This window comes from Engraulis encrasicolus, chromosome 10 (assembly GCF_034702125.1).
Source record: "Engraulis encrasicolus isolate BLACKSEA-1 chromosome 10, IST_EnEncr_1.0, whole genome shotgun sequence".
Taxonomy (NCBI): domain Eukaryota; kingdom Metazoa; phylum Chordata; class Actinopteri; order Clupeiformes; family Engraulidae; genus Engraulis; species Engraulis encrasicolus.
The window spans coordinates 4,055,504-4,076,108 of record NC_085866.1 but is presented as its reverse complement, the minus strand read 5'-3'; the positions used below and the strand labels follow the sequence as shown (position 1 = coordinate 4,076,108).

Genomic DNA, 20,605 nt, shown 5'->3' with positions numbered 1-20,605 from the left:
CTTGCATACCCCCTAAGCCTTTTTTGTGCCATGACTACCCTTTAACTCATGCTCTATTATATCTCTATCTCTATGCTAATGTGAGTATGCACCAAGTCTAAGTGTAGTGTCCTCGCGTACCCCTAGTGCAGTGATTCTCAAAGTGTGGTCCGGGGACCACTTGTGGTCCGTGACAGAGCTCAGGTGGTCCGCGAGGGGATTTCTACTTTTCCAAGACGAGCTAGCAGTATGCTATATTTGTAACATAATTACTAAGCTAAACATGCCTGAAGTCTTTTTTTACCACAATAAAAGAGGCTTGTAATGGAAACAAAAAGTGAGTGATCCGCATCGAAATTAGCAGCGTCAAATTAGCCCCCCTAAACTGTCACTTCAGTTGACAGGTGGTCCCTGAACATTTTTGGGGGACAAAGTGGTCCGCAGTCTGAAAAAGTTTGAGAAACACTGCCCTAGTAGTACGTGTACCCCTGGTTGGGAAACACTGGTCTGCTGGCTGCGGCCTATGACGTTTTTACGTAGGAATAGCATTTTGACAGAACTTTACACATTATGATTGCGATGGCTGTCCATTGACAGCTATTGTCCTAATGTTGACTTAGCTCCAACGCATTTGGGCTGTGTGCACGTGTGTGTGCGTGTGTGTGTAAATATTGACTCAAAACATCTGGTATGAATGGAGGGAAGCATGAAGCATTCTATCTGTGTGCCATTCAGCTTGGGCCTGGTGCACTGCCTACCAAATGCCCTTTTGGTCATATTGGAAGGTGCATTACTCATACGGCTTCTGAAAGGGTTAGTTTTGCTTTCAAAAAGCTTTAGTCTTGGCCTGTACTTGACCTTTTCGTTCAAAATGAAGGAGGAAGAAGGAAATTGGGCAATATGGTATGTTTTACAATCTGCCAAATCAGGAAAATTCAAAGGAAATTCTCACAGAAAACGTGTTAACTTAAGCATTCAAACATCATAAAGTATGCATGTCATCATTATTTGGGTGAATTTTCCTCTTTCACTCTGTCTGGGGCTGTCCTTTCCTCCTGTGTGGGACGTATAGATTTGATGATGTGGCGTAAAATGTTACGGCCGTCATGTTCCGCATAATTCTGAGTGTGGATGGGATGGCTATGTGCTTATTCTGGTTTCTATACTCCCTCTATAGTAGGCCTTTCCAACTATAAATGAATTTGACTGATTTGATCTTTTGACCAACACATGCAGTTTCTGTACAAAAAGAAGACATCCGCACAAGCGACCTGTATTGTGCGCATGTCTTCTTGTTGGACAGAAATTTCAACTGAATCCTGGACCTTCTAAACATCCCCACTGTAACACATGTAGTACAATGGAACTACTAAAGGTTTTACTGTAACAGCTTTCTCATTGAGAGAAGGCAGCCTAAGGGGCGCATGACTCATACTGTACATGAACGTGTGCAATGGGCTGCTCTCTATCTCTTTAGGCATGCGGACTTGTGCAATACAATCTGTTCTCTGGAAATTGTGATTTTCCCTTTTATCATGCTGGCTCAATTGTAATATTGCTACTGTACGCAAAGCATTTCCCAATGTTTATGTTTAAGCTCTGAGCTTAAAGGCTAATTCTTTAATTAGTTTGTCAATGGAGTGCTACTATGCCACTGCATTCATCCAATGCCCATCACTATGTGAAGGCCAGTCTGAAATACACACAGCCATCACAATGTCTTTCGTTGGCTTACAGTGTGTCATGATTTTGTATAGACTTTGCAGCCTCTGGTAGGCTGTGAAACGTCATTTATCTTTTCACCCACAATAATAGAAGAGGAAGAAGGAAATTGGGCAATACCGTGTATTTTACAATCTGCCAAATCAGGAAAATGCAGTCAAAGGATATTCTGTTTCACAGAAATCGTGTTACACATCCAAACATAAAGTTATCATTATTTGGGTGAATTTTCCTCTTTCAGCCTGTCTGGGGCTGTCCTTTCCTCCTCTGTGTGACATACAGTATAGAGTTGATGAGATGGTGGAAAATGTTACACTCGTCATGTTTTCCGCATAATTCTGAGCATGACTGTTGTGTGAGTGTTGAGGAAGAAAAGTGGAACGACTTCTTAAGTTAGAGGAGAAAAAACATTGAAATGCTTGTTTTTACTGGCAAAATAGAGACATTTTAGAGACAGTAGTTTGGCTTGTATTGGAGGTTGGTGCTGGTGAATCCATGATGAGTTGAAGGTGAGGATTGTGCACATTCCAGGATATGGTGCAGGACGAAGGCTGACTGTCATTTTTGGAGTGTGGGGTCCTTACACTTAAAATAATTTTTGTTGTTTAAAAAAACAAACAGGATTTTAAGTATGCAGACTCCACACTCCGAAAATTACTGATGAATCTATAATGGCCGGGCATCTCATTTCCACAGACGATCAGCTATACTCAAGCACTGATGCAATCTGTGTTTTTTCACATGTAGTACAATGGAATGACAGAACACTTTGCTGTAACAGCTTTCTCATTGGAGAAGACAGCCTGAGGGGCGAATGGCTAATACATGAACGTGTGCAATAGGTCTACTCTCTCTCTTTAGGCATGAGGGTTTGTACGCAATACAATCTGTTCTCGGGAAATTGTAATTTCATTTATCATGCTGGCCCAATTGTAATACTGCTACGTGAAACATTTCGCAATGTTTACGTTGAAGCTCCTACTTGGACCATAATAGGAAATATTTGTTTATTACTTAGTAAACTTTCATGCAAAGATCAAAGTTTCCAGGAAATGGTCAAAAAAGGTACTGCAGCTATGCTGCTTTGAAACTGGGCTGCCTATTGCCAAATTTGATATTTACATGAAAGTTTACTAAGTAACAAACTAATATTTTGTAGTATGGTCCAAGTAGAGTCATTTTTGCAGTTAAAAATGGCTATTTTTGGAAATTCAAAATGGCGGACCATGGAGAAGATCCCCCTTTTCATGTATGAAAAATGCAATTTTTCCAGTCATAATGAAAGAATTTGATGCTGGTGGTAAGTATTGATGAACATTAGTGAATGGGCAGCATGAATTCTGGAAATGAACAACTAAAAATCTCACAGTGTCCCTTTAATGTATAATTCTCGAGTTGGTTTGTCACTTGAGTGCTACTACTCTTCTGCATTTAACCAATGCCAGTCCATCTCACTTTCATTGGCGTACAGTGTGTCATAATTTTGGATAGACTTTGCAGCCACTGGTAGGGTGTGAAACGTCATTTATCTTTGTGTGTAGTGTGACCGTGACACCAGAATGATGGATTGGATCAAATAACTATTTTCCCCCCAGTTTGCACAAGGTGCTCTGGAACTATAAAATCATTTGTTTTCCTACTTTCGTCAGTTTTCTTCTTGGAGCAGGCGTCCATCTTAAAGTGCTGATGACAATTAAATCTGCACAGACGCGTTTCGGCGTGTGCCTTCTTCTTCAGTGTGCGAATTCTACTTTCGCGAATGATCTTGGCGAGCGTAGCAAGGTGATCTTGAGCTACAGAGGGTATGGATGTTATGTCAGAGGCCAGTGGCATGTCGATATGACCTACCCATTGAGCTGCACTACCAAGCTATTACCACACACAAGGAAGCCAACAGAGGGGGACAAAGGGGTCACTTGTCCCAGGCCCAGGGAGAGAGGGGCCCCAAAATTGGATCCTTATTACATTGTATTTATTTGGGTTTGGGGCCCTTTCAGGTGTCTTTGTCCCGGGCCCAGCCAAAGCTGTCAGCGGCCCTCACTAGTACACACTAATATAGTGGCCCATCATAAGCCCCCCCCGACCTCATCACAACGCCCACCTTTAGTATCAAAAGGCTAAATGGACTAATGCCCCCCTACGGCAAGTAAGCACCTGCCCCTCTCAGCGTATCTTTCCCAACGCCCCCCCTTAGGGCTCCCCAACGCCCCCCTTAGTGCTCCCCAACGCCCCCCTTAGTTGAGAATCACTACAACAGATGGAACACTTGGAGTGTTGCACTATAAGTGACCGGGGACCGAAGGTGCTTTAGCTGGGCAGCAGGAGGGGAAGGTTAGGGGGTCTCAGTAATGTAAAATGTATCTGTGATGAAAATTGATAGGATATGATGAGCAATGATAAATTCAGTCTGTAAACGACACCCCCATTTATTTTTTTGTGAATAATCATGCAAAGATTAAATTTGGTAATAGGCAGCACAGTTTCCATGAGCAGCATAGTTGCAATACTCACTCTGGCCACCATCCTACACAGCAATGCACCTTTAAGCTTAAAGGTGGGGTTTGGGCTGCTCATCTTGACTAAGTAGCCCATCTTCACAAGGAAAGGAGTAGGCTAGTGGATCACAACAGATGGAACACTTGGAGTGTTGTACTATAAGTGACCGGGGACCGAAGGTGCTTTACTGACCAGCAGGAGGGGAAGGTTAGGGGGGCCTCCTCGTTAATCTGCTTAGGGGGGGAGGGGGGGGGGGGGGGGGGGGGGGGGGGGGGGGGGGGGGGGGGGGGGGGGGGGGGGGGGGGGGGAGAGGGGGGGGGGATGGGAGGGGGGCCGGGGGCCCTGTCCTTACAGTAGGCACAGTGGAGAGGCAGGCAACAAGTTATTGGGACAAAACGTGAGGGACAATACAAGTGTGTGTGTGTGTGTGTGCGTGCGTGCGTGCGTGCGTGTTAAGCAGTGGAAGTATTATTAGCACGCGGACTGTGAGGTATGAGGGGGGCTGGACACATGTCAACTGACCGTTGGAGTGTGTGTGTGTGTGTGTATGTGTGAGGCTTACAGGCTTATGTCTTTTTCATAAGTAAGGTGGAAAGGTGCATCTTTGTTATGCTTTCCTTTTAGCTGTAACCTCCATCAGGGTCAAAGTTCAAGGTCGCTGGGGTCATGAAAAGGACTTTGCTGGCTCACACGACACAATACGCTGAACACAATACCCTGAATACCACATTGAAGTACATGTCTGTAAATTTCCCCGAAGAAGGTCAGATGACCGAAATGTATTAAAATAGCTTTCTTGTGTGTGGACAGTATTTGAGGCGTAGGATTAGGGTTAGGGAGGCTTTTTACAGTACATGCGAATGACAATCTGACTGGAGTAATGGCCAACAAGACCTGTCTGACTACCAAGGGCTGCAAAAGCGTTCTTTTTTTAATAACGTATTACATGATGTATTGTGGCATGTGACTGATTGCCTGATTGTCATCGACTTTCAAATCCCGTACTGAGATCTTGGTCTGACCAAGATGATAACGAGTGATGTTTCCCAAACGGTGTGATTAACCCGCCTCCCTCGGCTTACTACTGGTCGAGGCCAGAAAAAATCTCCTGTGCCAAAGTTTAAACCACACATTTTCTTATTCCCAATAGAACGTCTCTGCTTAATCCACGTCACTGCCTTGAACACGCCTATACCCAGGGCCGTTGGAGCTGCTCAAAGTTGATTGCTTCCCGACAAAGTGGGTGGAGTTCCCAATTTCTCCAGAGCTCAGAAACAATATTTGTATTGCTCCTGGCCTGACCAGAAGCAACGCTGAAGGTGTTGCGTCACTAGGAGGGCGTAGTAGCCTGGCTATGGTGACTGAAAGGATTCAGGGCAAAAGTCACTGTGTGAAGTTAGCCAGGACAGGAGCCTAGGATTGGGGTCACGGTCTCCTGGCCGGCTGCCCAGAAGACTTTGCCTCTCCACTGTAGGTGCTACTTGATGAGACGCGGCTCAGCCACTCAGCCACACCTATGCTCTTTAAGTGTCAAGTGTTCCTGATTACAGAGATCAGCTTAAGTTTCCTTTAAACCCACCAATTAATGTGGAGCTGTTCATTCATCTGGTTATCTAACCTTTTGGTTTCCGTATTTTTAACACAGTAGACTTGGTGAGATGCATGAAATCCACTTTTTAATAAGAGAGAGAGATATAGCCAGGCTAGCAGCCGATTCAAATAGTTTCAAAATAAAGATTATTTAAAAAAAAAATAAAAAAAAATTGCTTTCCCAGCCCCTTCAAGCTAAATCTATGTGCCTTTCCCAATCTTGTAGTCAGAGTGAAGACAAATCAATATACTACCTGTTAACCCTGGTGTGACGTTAGCTTTGACTAGAGAAGTAGAGTTATGCTATTAATCCCAACAGGATATTAAGGGAAGAAAAGAAGAAAATCTATTACTCTTGGTCATATATATTTTTGTGCTGGTAGATTATGTCTTGCACTGTTTCTTTTACTATCCATGTACAGGTTTAAAGAAGCTGCTTCTCCTCTGCAGACCTGTGTGTGCACGCTCGCTCAATATTTACACCATAGAATTAGCTAAAGCTAAGTAATAGTTCAAGAGAAGAAGCAGCAGTAACAGCAGTCGTGGTGGCTGTTAAGAGTGTTTATAGTCACACCCTGCCACACCCCACCCCTTGCCTTTTGCCTCGACCCGGCTGCGTTAACATACAGTCAATCCGGAAAGTATTCAAAACAAATTTGCTTTAGATGGCGTCAAGCATGTGTGGTGGTAAACAAGTGAGTTTTACACAAAAAGTGCATCATCTGGCTAGTCAAGCATGGTTGTGGGACTGACATGGTTTGGCGATGTATGGATGCCGTCAACATTGGAAATCTGAATTACACCTAAAGAAGCATGCATGTCAACATGCACTGTGACTACAGAAGCAGATCAAGATACTCTCCATAGGATTTCATTCAAAACTCACACCCATCTATTTTAGCCAGGTGCAGACTCAAAATGCACAATTTCAATATACTGAAAGGTTGAAACACACACCGATGACCTCTCTTTTAATCCCTTTTCATTTCGAAATGAAAAAATGAATGTAGTTGCTGCCAAAGGTGGTTCTACAAAGTATTAAGCAAAGGCTGTGAATACTTTTGTAAATATGATTTCTTTGTTTTTTATTTTTATAAATTTTCAAAACTGTCAAGATAACTTGTTTTTCACATGGTCATAATGGAATAATTTGTGTAGGATTTTGACAACAGAGATTCATTTGTAGCATTTGGAATAAGGCTGTAAGATAATAAAATGTGAAAAAAGTGAAGCGCTGTGAATACTTTGCGGATTCACTATAAACACTGCACCTAACTCAATTTTCACTGTTTGGAGTGACCTCTAGTCACCCTTGTTGTGATGACCACCAAATAGATTTTGTTTTGGCGTTTTTAAAATATCTCCTTCCGTGTGTGGAGCTCTTTGTTGTGAGTGTTGCAAAGGAGGAGAGGAGAGTAGAAAATCTCCCCTTAATCCTCTCCTCCCTTTTTGCTTCACTCTGTTGTGTGCAGTGTTACAAACTCCACCATCGTCAATGATTAGCATTGGAAAGATTAGAGAGATTTTGGGGTCTAAAGAGCCGTGTGTGTGTGTGTGTGTGTTTAGTGTGTGTGTGTGTGTAGTGTGTGTCTGTGTGTGTGTGTGTGTGTGTGTGTGTGTTTGTGTGTTTAGTGTGTGTGTGTGTGTCTGTGTGTCTAGTGTGTGTGTGTGTGTGTAGTGTGTGTGTAGTGTGTGTAGTGTGTGTGTGTGTGTGTGTGTGTGTGTGTGTGTGTGTGTGTGTGTGTGTGTGTGTGTGTGTGTGTGTGTGTGTGTGTGTGTGTGTGTGTGTGTGTGTGTGTGTGTGTCTTGATGGGGAAGTAGTAGGACCACGCCCCGCGTATGCACCCTCACCCTCCAGGATTTAACCTGGCTAGACATTAAAGGGGGTGTTAACGGGGGTGGACTTCCCATTGGGCAAACCTGGGCAATGGCCTAGGGCCCCGATCAAACCTGTCCTCCATAGGGGCCCCCGACTGTCACACTAGTTGCGGTAAACACACAAAAAAGTAGGCTTTGTCACTTATGCAATGTAATCGAAGATATATATCGCTCAAAACACTTAAATAGCATGTAATTGCATGTCAACATAATGACTTTTTTAGGGCCCCATTTTTATGTTTTGCCAAGGGCCCCTAAATGGCCAGGTCCGCCCCTGAGGAGGAGGAGGAGGCAGGGGGTGGGGGCGGTTAATTAGGGAGAGGAGTTAGGGGTTGGGGCTGTTCGGAGATGGAGATTGTGGGGGAGGAGGTTGGAGAGAGAGAGCATAGCTGGATTTGCCATAAGGCATACAGGGCATTTGCCCAGTGGACTGTTGATGATTTTGCTCTTGTATTGGTCCTCCCCTCAACGTAGAGGTATCATCAGTCCTCATGCCAATACCTACAGCTGACCTCTCTGAGTCAGATTTATTTTAAATAGTCAATAGCTGTTGTTGTGGTCAAAATACCTTGTAATAGATGACAAAACACATCGTCACAGGCTTCATTGTCTCTCTCAATGCCTGGCGGACCTAATGGTCTTGGCTGAAAATGCCCGGCCTGATTTTTTGCCTTAGTTCAGCCCTGAGAGAGAGAGAGAGAGGGAGGCTGAGGGCTAAAGACTGAGGGCTAAAGACTGAAGGAATCACCCCAAGATCCTGCTTGGTGGGTCGATTGGTCAGTTGGGCGTTGGTGTTGGTGTTCGGAAGTGAGTGTTGGGGTGCTTGAAGGACGTGGGCCAGAGCCATGGAGCCCTCAGGCTCTCTGGAGGCGGTCAGAGAGCAATGCTCCCACCGGGCGCAGTGGAAGGTAACTAACATCACATGGATGTAGTGTAGTAGAGTAGTAGAGTAGTAGAGTAGTAGAGTAGTAGAGTACTGGGCGCAGTGGAAGGTAACAGCACATGGATGTAGTAGTAGTAGAGTAGTAGAGTAATGGACACAGCCAGTGGTGTAGTCTACTTTTTTATGGTGTGTATACTGTATATTTCAGCATTTTTGAAGTGGGTACACTGTATATATTTGTGCTATTCAAAACAATGGATAAATCAATTTTAAGTGGGTATACTGAAATCCCTGAAATTTAGAAGTGGGTATACTCCGTATACCTGCGTTCTACGTAGACTACACCACTGGGCACAGTGGAAGGTAACAGCACATGGATGTAGTGTAGTAGTAGAGTAGTAGAGTAATGGGCACAGTGGAAGGTAACAGATAGAAGAAAATGGAAAGCTGGTATTGGAGAAGAGAATATTGTCTGACTCTACGAATGGTAGTGTAAAAGTTGGCGGATTATCTCTGTCGTTTCTGTGCTTTGTGGTAGAACTTGTAACAGTGTTTTCTGTTGTCTTCAAGTGAGACACTCAGTTGAGATGAGAGAATGGATAGTCGTCTCAGTCTTGCACTTTATTATCTCTGTCTGAATGTTTGTGTGTCTGCTGTGTATGTCTACTGTAGGTCTACGGTATGTCCTTAACTAAAGTAATGTCTATGTCTGTGTTTAAAGTATGTCTTTGTCAGCATGAGAAAGTAGCATAATTTCAATTCTTTACATGACCAGTGCATGTAAAGAAATTGACAATACAGCTGACTTGACTTGACTTGACTTGATAGGTGGTATTGGAGAAGAGAATAGTGTCTGTCTTATGGTAGTGTAAAAGGTAGGGATTGCCTCTGTTGTGGTAGAACTTGTAACAGTGTCTTCTGTTCAACACTGCGTCAGTATTTCTCAGCAATTATGTCGAAGCTCCTTTTTGATAAAGATGCAACCTTACTTTTGGTCCAGCTTATTGTAGACAGGAGCAGCGAAGTGAAGTATCCTAATCTGCAGGAACTATTGATTGTTCAGAAGACCCACTACTTACTGTTTACATGGTGTACACACACACCCACACACACACGACAGGATGTACATCAGCAGGGTGCTCATTGTGTCTGCATGTTCCGGCGAGTGTGTGTGTGTGTGTGTGTGTGCGCACGTCATGTTGGGGACATCTGAAAAACACACCTGTAGGCTTCCACATTGGGGGCACGATGGACGCTGGATGCGGATTGAGCAGTTTGTCTTGCGGAGTGGAGTGGGATTAAGGAAAGGGATAACCTAACCAGCACTTGGGGGCGTGTGGCTCAGTGGACTTTGTCCACGCTGTTGGAGACGTGACGTGAACCTTCAGAGGTGAACTGGAGGTCTGTGGAGCCTGCTGGGCCATATACAGTGGTGCTCATATGTTGAAAAAAGAGAGAACATTAAGAGCCTTATCCACAACTATCACAAACAATTTAGAGCGGTCCCTGTTGTTAAACAGGGCCATATTCAGCATCATAAACTAGGGTATGTAAACTTTTGAACAGGGTCATTTGGGTCATTTTAGTTTGGGTTGGGATCATGCTTTTGAAAGAGTATACAAAGATGATTGCTAATAAATGTCTCAAGCCAGTCACTAGCAATGAGTGAAAAAAAAGGTTTTGTGTAATCCTTCATATTTTGTGAGAAATCGCCAAGAAAGCGTATATACTGCTGGGATATGTAAACATATGAGCACCACTGTATTAGCCTGAGACACTACATCAGGGATGGGCAACTTGTTTTCGATGAGGAGGGCCACGCTTTGTTCATCACCACCATCGGAGGTTCACATGACCACGAATCTGATTCCAACTCGCAGAGTTTGAGGTGCATTTGGTGGCTCACTGACCCATATTGTCTGGAAGGAATATAACTGTTCTCTATTGGCCAACAGTATAATTACAACAGATTAGTATATTTAAGTATAATTGTTAAAAAAAAATCTTGTCATTATTTTTCAAATATCTGTTTAATCTATGGGCCAAACTGAGTGAGGAGGCGGGCCGGGCCGCATGTGGCCCAGATGCCTATCCCTGCACTACATCAAACTCTGCATTGCAGTTGGCCTGGCTGTCTGGCCGGCCGGCGTACCTGCTTGATTGGCTTGTGGGTCTGGGTCTTATATTTGCTTCAGAAACTGGGGAAAAAAATAAAAAATGAACTTAACACACTCATCACTGGAATAAGTGGTCTGATACATTGTATTCTGGGCTGGCTGGTTGTTTTCAGAGGCATTTGATGGATGGTTAAAACCTGATGGATTTGATGGATGGTTAAAACCTGATGCATTTGATGGATGGTTAAAACCCGGGTTCGATTCCGGGCTGAGGTGGTTTTCCGATCTCAACAGTGTTGAGAAGGCAGGAAGATCTCTTTTTTAAATATGTTTTTGGGGCTTTTATGCCTTCATCAGATAGGATCGTGTGAGATGGTGACAGGAAAGTTCTCTTTTTTAAAAAAAATTGTTTTCGGGGCTTATATGCCTTCATCAGATAGCACAGTGTGAGATGGTGACAGGAAGCCGGTGGCAGAGAGAGAGAGATGGCGGAGGATCGGGAAACCACCTCGGGCCGGAATCGAACCTGGGTCGCCGGTGCAGCAGTGCCCTACCACTTGAGCCACGGCGGGGCCTCAGAGGGGTGTTCTCAGTTGCAAGTCGGGGGGGCATTAGTCTATTTTATCTTTTAAGATTAAAGGGGGTGTTTGGAGGTTTGTGATGAGGTCAATTGTTGTCAATTTGTATTCTTCTCTCTGACTTTTGGCGATTCAGTATACAGTATTCTTTGGTTGTTTGTATCAAGCACTTGCTGTCACTTTTACCTCTTATGCACTTAACTTGGAAATCTGCTGCTACTACTAGTACTACTACTACTACTACTACTACTACTGATTGTTGTACTCCAAACACAATTTCGTTGTCTTGTTTGACAATGACAATAAACTCCACAAATAAATAATAATCCCCATTATTTTCTTTCCTGTCTTCCTGTACCATGTTCTGCAGGCCTGCCATCACCCTGAGTGCCATGGACTAGCCCCTGAGCCCTCCCTACTCGACTGCTCCTTAAGCGATTTCCATGCTGACTCCAGCCCCGTAAACACCACCATGCACTTTGACAGACGCCCACACTTTGACTTGCAGCCACAAGGTACAGTACAGCGAAAAGCGTACAGGCATGCACTCTACACGGGCAAAACCAAGATGAGTCACGTCTGACCAGATTCTCGGGAATAAAGTTACAGTAGCGTCAAGGAAATGTCAAAGAACTGACGCAGTTTCATTAATCACACCACCATAACTAAACGTTTTAGAGAAGACGTGTGATGATGGTGTAGTAACGTTCCAATGACTTTTATTGATATGGGTCTTACTCATATACTAACTAATCTTTACAGTTGTGACATACAGTATAGCGAAGTCATATACAGCAGTCTTCACAGTTGTACTCCAGCGCTGAAAAACCCCTGATAGTCACACATCAGAATTAGAATTGAGGAAGTTCTCTTAGTTTAGACTTAGATAACCAAGAACGAATGAGAATCCTCACAATCCTAACTGGTATATTTTTTTTTTTTTTAAATGCAGCTTTCAACGTTTTAAATATATATATTTTTTTTTTTTTGCCTTTATAAAATTCTTTTTAACCTTTTTTGGGACTCCCAGAGCAGGGAAGCTTTTCATTGTATATATATATGTTTCATATATATACACATGACAAATAAAATATCTTGTGTGTTGTATCTTGGTATATTGATCACCTATTCCATTACAGGGTCTATCGTGTCCCGAAACGTTTCTACACGCTCCTGTCCAACACGCACGAGTCCTCCATCTGACCTGGAGGAGGAAGAGGAGGCCAGCAGCGAACACGGGTGAAAACCCACACGCACACGCACGCGCACGCGCACGCACACGCACACACGCACACGCACACGCACACGCACACGCACACGCACACACACACACACACACACACACACACACACACACACAGCACGCACCTACCACAAAAATATGTAACACATTATTTTCTCACTTAGTCTTCCTTTCTGTTCAGTGTCCCTCACACCTTCACATCTTAATAATGCCAGAGACGAGCAAGCAGACTTCATATAAAAGGTGGATTTTCGTAATAATAAAAAAAACTATACTTATGTCTTATTATTTTTACACAAACATTCACAGGGACCATAAAAAAGGGGTAGCCAAAGCAGTGAAGAAGAAGCCAAGGAGACGCCACACAGAGGTAAGTTTACACACTCTTCCCTTTTTATAGACTGACACAATAACACCTACTGGACCTAAGTCAACCTGGTCTCACAGCATTCAGTTAAATGAACACAGCTTCTTGGAACACGAAATCCGCTTCACAGATTTTGCGTAAATTCCATGTTTGGGGGTCACCAAAGTCTTGTCCATAATGTTCCCACAGCACCATATTAAATCTATCATTGGAAAAGTGGCAAACCGCTCACTAGCAAAATACCAATCTGTCGATACTGGATTCTGTTGCTAAACAAAAGATCGTTATAGCAATATATGAGCAGTGCCCAGAACAAACCAATCAATACCCATAACCTGCCATTAAAGATGTGATCTTTCAAGATTGGAAACATATTGTGGTGGGAACATAGAGGGCAGATTATAGAAAGTACCACCATGAGCCCATCACGGACTTAAGGCCAAATCCCTGAAATTGTCATAGATTTTGTGCTGCAAGGGGGCGTGTTTATTTCATAGACTTCTATGAGTTCATGTTGCCCTAAATAGAATGTAACATTGAACTTCTCCATTCTTTTGTTTAATGGTGAGTAGGCTACAGTGAGTGCACAAATGTTTTTGTATATTTGGTCACAAAATGAACGTTGATGGGTCAATGCAGTGTCACTTGTGTCTGCTGAAAAAAATGGTTTGCTGCTTCTCAGTTATATGTACAGTGAGTCCAATAACTATTTGATCCCTTGCTGATTTTTTTGGTTTGCCTACTAACAAAGACATGATCAGTCAATAAATGTTATGATAATATGTATTCTAATATGGAGAGACAGAATATCAATAAGAAAATCCAGAAAGTAACTTAAGAGAATATATATTAATTTATTTCCATTTCATCGAGCAAAATAAGTATTTGATCCCCTGCCAACTGATAACAATTCCGGGCCCACAGACCAGATGGGCACTTCCGATCAACTTGTAATCTGAATTAAAGATACCTGCACATACTAACATGCATAAAAGACACATTGAATCAGCAGAATCAGTCCATAGTATGAGTGAATCAGTCACACTCCAACCTCACCAGCATGGGAAAGACCAAAGAGTGGTCAAATGATATCAGGGACACGATTTTAGACCTTAACAAAGATTACATGGGCTGCAAAGCCACAAGAAAGAGACTGGGTATTAATGACCCAACAGTTGATGCATTTCTTCCAAAATGTGAGGAATACAAAATGACTATCCATCAGCCTGCCTGGGGTTCTATACAAGATTTGACCTTTTGTATGGATTTGATAATCATGAGAACAGAAAGGGAGCACCCTAGACCTGTACGGGATGAACTAGGCAATGATATCAAAGCTACTGGGACCAAACTCACTGAGAAAACTACTGGTAGCACTTAATGCCACAGAGGTTTAAAATCCTGTAGTGCACACATGGTACCTCTACTTCAGAAGGAACCTGTGCAGTCCCACCTGAGGTTTGCCAACGGACATCAGACTGGTTTAGGATATGATAAGGAGGTGCTGTAGTCAGATGAAACGAAAATCAAGCGGTTTGGCATCAACACAATTCAATGTGTTTTGAGAACTGCTGTCTATGATCCAAAGAACACCCTCCTCACCATCATGCATGAAAGTGGTATCATTATGGTTTGAGGGTGTTTGTCTGGCCAAGGCACAGGACAACTTCACATCGTCAACGAATGGATGGAGGGAGACATGCAATGTGCAATCCTGAGTGCAAACGTCCTTCCCTCCACCACTACACTGAAGGTGGGCCATTTTTGGATCTCCCAACATGACAATAATACACAACATACAGTCAAAGCAACGGAGGAGTGGCTCAATAAGAAGCATATTAAAGTCGTGAAGTGGCCTAGACAGTCTCAAAATATTAACCCTACAGTAATTCTATGGAGAGAACTGAACCTCCCATTTGCCAAGCTACAGCCACAAACTATTAATGTTTTAGATATAATCTGCAAAGAAAAATGGCCGAAAATCTTTTCTACTATATGCACAAACATGGTCATCAACTAAAAGAAGCATTTGGCCTCAGTGCTAGACAACTAGGGCTTTGCCACAAATCACTTTATCTTCTTTAGCTAGAGGGGTCAAATACTTATTTGCCTAAATTAAATACAAATAAATTAAAATATATTATTTAAAGTTATTTTCTGAAATTTCTTTTTGATGTTCTGTCTCTCCATGTTTGAATACATATTATCATAAATTTATAGACTGATCATGTCTTTATTAGTGGGCAAACCAGCAAGATCAGAAAGGGATCAAATACATATTGGACTCACTGTATGTTATCAGGGAAATGTTACGCAATGGGCCTTCAGTGGGGTTATCAGTGACACAAATAAGGTTATGGTTGCCACTGTCTGTGACCTTTCTTGTGGCGGATGCCACTGGCTGAAGACGAGAAGTGCAAAGTAGTGCAAAGGAAATCACATGCACATTGCATGTCTATTCTCTCTTTCTTGTGACGCAAATTCGAAATGGCTGAATTAAGCGGACCTGCACAAGTCCTGTTGCCTTGTCTTTTATTGGCCACTCAATTGACCATTGTAAATCCACTGTTTGTCTATTGAATTACTGGGCATTTTGTAAATGAATGCTTTTTTTGTTAATGTGATTGGCATAAGGAGTGGTCATTCTGCACCCAGTTCCTTTCTTAACCAGTTTAAACATTTAAACTGCATCAGACATACTACAAATAATGGCACATATACTAAGTGGCTACTGCCTATTTGTTTTCCTTGCTCCTGACTGCTTAAGAATTGCTTGATGGCTGCCCTATGTCCTTATTGCCTTTTGGTGTGTCCAGTTCAGCAGTTTTGGGTAGGGTGTGCACATCCAAAAACACTTTTTGCAGGTGCCAGACAGTTGAAGAATGAGGTAGGTCTGCACACTGCCAATAAACTCCCCCCCGAAAAAATACACTTCAGTATTTAAAAAGCAACGTTTCGATCACCCTGAATCTTCATCAGGCATGCCGTTTGTTTTTAAATAATAGAGTTTATTTTTTCGGAGCTTATTGGCAGCGTGCTGCAGACCTACCTTCTTCAAGCGTACAGTTCATCACCCATCTCTGGGTGTTGATTTCCGCACATATCTTTGGATGTTGTAGTATGGTGAAAAGTCCGGTAAAGTACCTTTAGGGACCTTTATTTTCCCGTGGCCTGCAGCTCATAGCACCTGTGTGAAGCTGCTCCCCCCCTACAACCCAAAGTGCTGAAATAACACTGCAGATTGTTTGTGCTTCGTTTGTACCGGATTGTGCTGTAAAATTTTTCGTTTGTGCTATTAAGGATTTTGAGTAATTTAAATATGAAAATACTAATAATACTAATGCATTTTCAATGGGCAGCCCCCCCTCCACGTCCAAATTTTTCCAAAGTAGTCTCAATCGAAGGGGATTTGTTTGTGGTCATTTGTGCTGTGAAAATTAACGCTTCAATCACTTGTTTTGTAAAGTTACAGCTGTTTTATTTCATTTATTAGAAGCATAAACAATCTGCAGCGTTATTTCAGCACTTTGGGTCGGAGGGGGGGGCAGCTTCACACAGGTGCTCATATTTCTGTTCTTTCCCCCTCAGGACACCAGTAAAGAAGTCTTCAGCCTGAAGTTTGACCTGAGTGTGGACTACGACACTGAGATCGTGCCAGCACTGAAGAAGAAGACGTTGAGGTAAATAAAGGATGGAGGTCAGATGGGGTTGAAAAAAGAAACACGTCTGGTGCCCTTTCCTTCCCCTTACATTTCCTTCTCTTTCCACTTGATCATTTGCCCTCTTTTTAATGTCTGGCTCTCTCCGTCTGTCTGTCTGTCCTTCTCTTTCTTTCTTTTTTTTCTTTGTTTGCATGCTACAGAGAGGTCCTCGCGCCGGTGTTTGATAGAAGAGGAATTGACTTCTCTTCTGTGGATATATTCCTGGACCAGTCCAACACTCCCCTTCCTCTGCATTCGGAGGCCTATCACATTGGAGGCCACTACCTCAAGGTCAAAGGTCAGTAGCCATGGTGACCTGTCTGGTCATGATACACACCTCCTCTGCAGCACCAGCTCAGAGCAACTCTTATTTCAGCTTGGTCCATGAATCGAAATCAACAGGGCTCTTAAATGGTATTTGTGTTGTGAATGTCTTGCATTTCTTGCATCGCCGGCTTGAGACTTGCAGGGAGTTGAGTCACATCACAACACGGTGCTCAAATAAAGCTTGGATGCTCCATTTAGTTTAATTTCATTGTAACGCTTGTGGCTAGCGTCTGGACTAATGCAGTTAGCTGGATACTAAAAAAGATGTTGAACTTTTTGTTGTGTCCTGAGAGGACAAAAGCTACTTTTGCCTCTCACATGCTTACCTTTATTTAAAAAAAGTATGTAGCCAGGGGATTTTACCCTCTGTCTTCTGGTGTATTGCATTTGTCCTCTTTCCGTTTTGGCCTTTGTATCCCTTTAAGTGGTGTAGACTTGGTGACTTTTCCTCAGTTTCAGTAGATGTAGTAGGTGTAGATACTTCCTTGAAGGCAAGTGCATTCTTTAAGTTCACTTGATTACCTCCACCAAGGTTAAGCTTTCGATCGTGTTGGCTTGTTTGTCTGTCAGCAGGATAACTCAAAAAGTTATGAACGTTTTGATTAAATTTGAGTTGTTTTTTTGATTAAATTCGAATTGAACCTGCAAACCTCTGCTCTAACCACTGAGCCATGGCTGATTGGTTGCTAAACAGTTGAGGAATCCGAAGCCTTAGGAGGTGGGCAGGTGAGACTAGAGGGGTGGTGCTATAGTCAGGCTGTGGGCCTTTCTCAAAACCTAGGACAGTGTCCTTCCAAGTGTATCAGCCTAATAAGTCACACCCAGTGACTGAATACTCTTTATTAGTCACACCCAGTCATTGGATATTAGTATTATGTAGAGTTCACCAAAGAGTATCCAATCACTGGGCGTGACTAATTAGGCTGATACACTTGGATGGACACTGTCCTAGGTTTTGAGAAAGACCCAATATGTTATTCACAAGCTGAAAACAAGTCAAGAAGCATGCGCATATCATACTCACCCTCCCATCCAAACCAAACACACACGCCCACTTCAAACCCTCCCTCCATACACCCTCCATATGAATCCAAACACACACACACTCAGTAGGAGCCACATACAGTACATATCCTCCTCCTCCTCCTGCATGTCCATGAGCGAGCAGCATGAAATATGTTTATGTTTCTGGCAGCCCGTCCCGGAGATGAGCGTAAGCTGGAGCAGTATGTGAAGGACCCTCGCTCCCTCAGCCTGCCCAACATGAAGCAGTGTGGGGGGGCCCCGGGCGCCTGCATCATGCCCCCCCTGACGGACCCCCACGGACCACCACAGCATGGATCCCTGGGGCGCAGGGACAGCGGCCTGGACCTCTTGGTAGGTCCCATCTCCTCAGATATACTATACTATACTACACTGTACTGTACTATACTATACTATACTGTACTGTACTGTACTATACTGTACTGTACTGTACTATACTATACTATACTGTACTATACTGTACTGTACTGTACTATACTATACTATACTATACTATACTATACTATACTATAGCTGTCTGTTTACATGTTACATGTGTCCTTGTTTAGTATACATGAGTGTCATTTGTCTGTCTGCTGTGCTGGTTTTTTAGTGTTACATTACACTCTCGTGTCCACAAAATGTTTATATCTTGAAGAGACAATACAGGCTTATGGGAAACTGCTATATGTTTAATCTGTAGTTCAATTTATATTGTATTTTTTTGTGGATGCTGCTGGACACCTTAGTTTCCCCCTGGATCAAAAAAGTGACCCTAATCTACTGCTACGGTAGTCTACAGGAGTTTTGCTAGTGTTATTGGCACTCCGTATACATATGGGATATACTGTATGGTACGTGTTTTAGCATTATCCACCTTCGATAAAGAAGCTGTCAACGACTAACTGTTGGTTAGTATTTATCCATAAATTGCTGATGCAATTCATTATTGTCCATGCACCTTTTTTTCTCCCGTCGCGTTTGTGTCAGAATTCATGCACTTTGACGTGCAGAATGTAGGTTATTTTTTGTTACCAAGACATGTCTAGAAACGCTTGTTTTCTTGTAGTCATTATCAAAAGCATTATGCGCCGTGTAAATTACTGATCTTAACCCATTGGAAGTGGAAATGACAGTTACCTTGGTTTAATTGATTTATTCTAGAATCTGTGAGGTTCTATTCTACAGTTCTAGAATATGTGAGGTACTATTCTATTCTATGCATTCTGAGGTTTGTGGAAGATTTTGTGCAGTACACGGTGTGCTTATTTTCACTGGAACAGACTTTATGCGTGTGTGGGCTAGTCTTGTCCTTAAGGCATGAGGTCAATCCAGACTAAGTCATATACTTACACACGCACACATACACACACACACACATGCATACACGCATACATACACACATGCTCGCACGCACGCACACACACACACGCATACAACACACACACACAGCACACGTACATGCACATACACACGCATGGCACACACACACACAAGCGCATACACACACACACACACACATACAGGCACACACACATACAGGCACACACATGCTCGATTTGCAAGCCTGGGCCTAATCCTTGCTCCTCCAGCTGGGAATTAGGTGGAAACTGTCTCCTATTAAGTAGACTGCTCTTAAAGGAGACACACAGACCTGGTCCAGGTCAAACTGTCTCCTATTAACACATTGAGTACCGACGACGCAATAATGCGTTTTTCACGCCCATGCGTTGTATACCAAAACGCAAAAATGCGTTTTTGCATTTAAATATCATATTTTGAATCTACACCCTTCAATGGACAATATATGTGATTTTGGTAGCTCTGTGATGGACATAAATGACAACATTTGCAGTCCAAAGTTGTTTGATTGTTATGATGTTTGAGTGTTATGATTTGGATAATTTAACTTAACTTACCAAGATGTCTGGATGCCAACCCATGTCGCCTATCGCGCTGCCTGCATTGATTTCCCTAGTACGGTCACTGTAGCATGTGTTGTCTCTGACTTCACGCAATAGGTAAACACCATTGTATAGTGCCTGGAGTATCTTGAACTTTCTGGACTTGCTAGACCTTTACCAGATCCTTGGATCCAAATGGCACCCGATATGTGATTGCAGTAATGCGCTCCGATTTGGACGTTTGATCGCCAAAAAGATAAGTTTCTGTGTCTTCCTGTATGTGAGAAGCCAGAAGCTAGCATGGCTTCATGATTCCCTGATTGTCGCTCCCAACGCAGGACGCTCCCCTGTCGGCTCGCTCCCACTAGCCAGACTATCGATCAGGGTGGGACTACACGTCCGAGAGTGATAGAAACACCTGGGACTACACGTCCGGGAGCGATCTCAGTTGGGAGTGTCCATCTGCCACCGCATGTGATTCGGATCGGATGGGCTAGGCTACATCTAAGCATCATATCATTTGGATTTGTTGTCAATGTTGGGCTATTATTTCGGGAGTCATCGGGAGCTATTTTAGCAAATGTCTCACCCTCTGCATGTGTGCAAAGAGTTTGTGTTCAGTCCACGTGAAAAACGGGGATTTCAAAGGGCATTGATTGCTGGTGTCGTAGTGTGACAGAGCAGGAGGTGTGCTGCCGTATTCGTGAATCGTGCTATGTTGTTGTTTCCCTAGTAGCCCACGATCGGTAGCGTGTATTGTGTCTGACTTCACGCAATAGGTAAACACAGAGACCATT

The 20,605-nt window shown here is 43.1% G+C and overlaps 1 protein-coding gene across 3 annotated transcripts in view; it reads left to right on the top strand.

The window, feature by feature from the left end:
- Positions 1–20,605, top strand: part of plekhg5b (pleckstrin homology domain containing, family G (with RhoGef domain) member 5b) — a 56,328-nt gene that overhangs the window by 2,387 nt on the left and 33,336 nt on the right. For all 3 annotated transcript variants that reach the window (XM_063207865.1, XM_063207866.1, XM_063207867.1), the window contains exons 3-8: positions 11,614–11,758; positions 12,383–12,482; positions 12,796–12,856; positions 16,442–16,533; positions 16,716–16,852; positions 18,077–18,258. In XM_063207865.1, the coding sequence (XP_063063935.1) occupies positions 11,614–11,758; positions 12,383–12,482; positions 12,796–12,856; positions 16,442–16,533; positions 16,716–16,852; positions 18,077–18,258 (717 nt within the window). The remainder of the gene's footprint in view (positions 1–11,613; positions 11,759–12,382; positions 12,483–12,795; positions 12,857–16,441; positions 16,534–16,715; positions 16,853–18,076; positions 18,259–20,605) is intronic.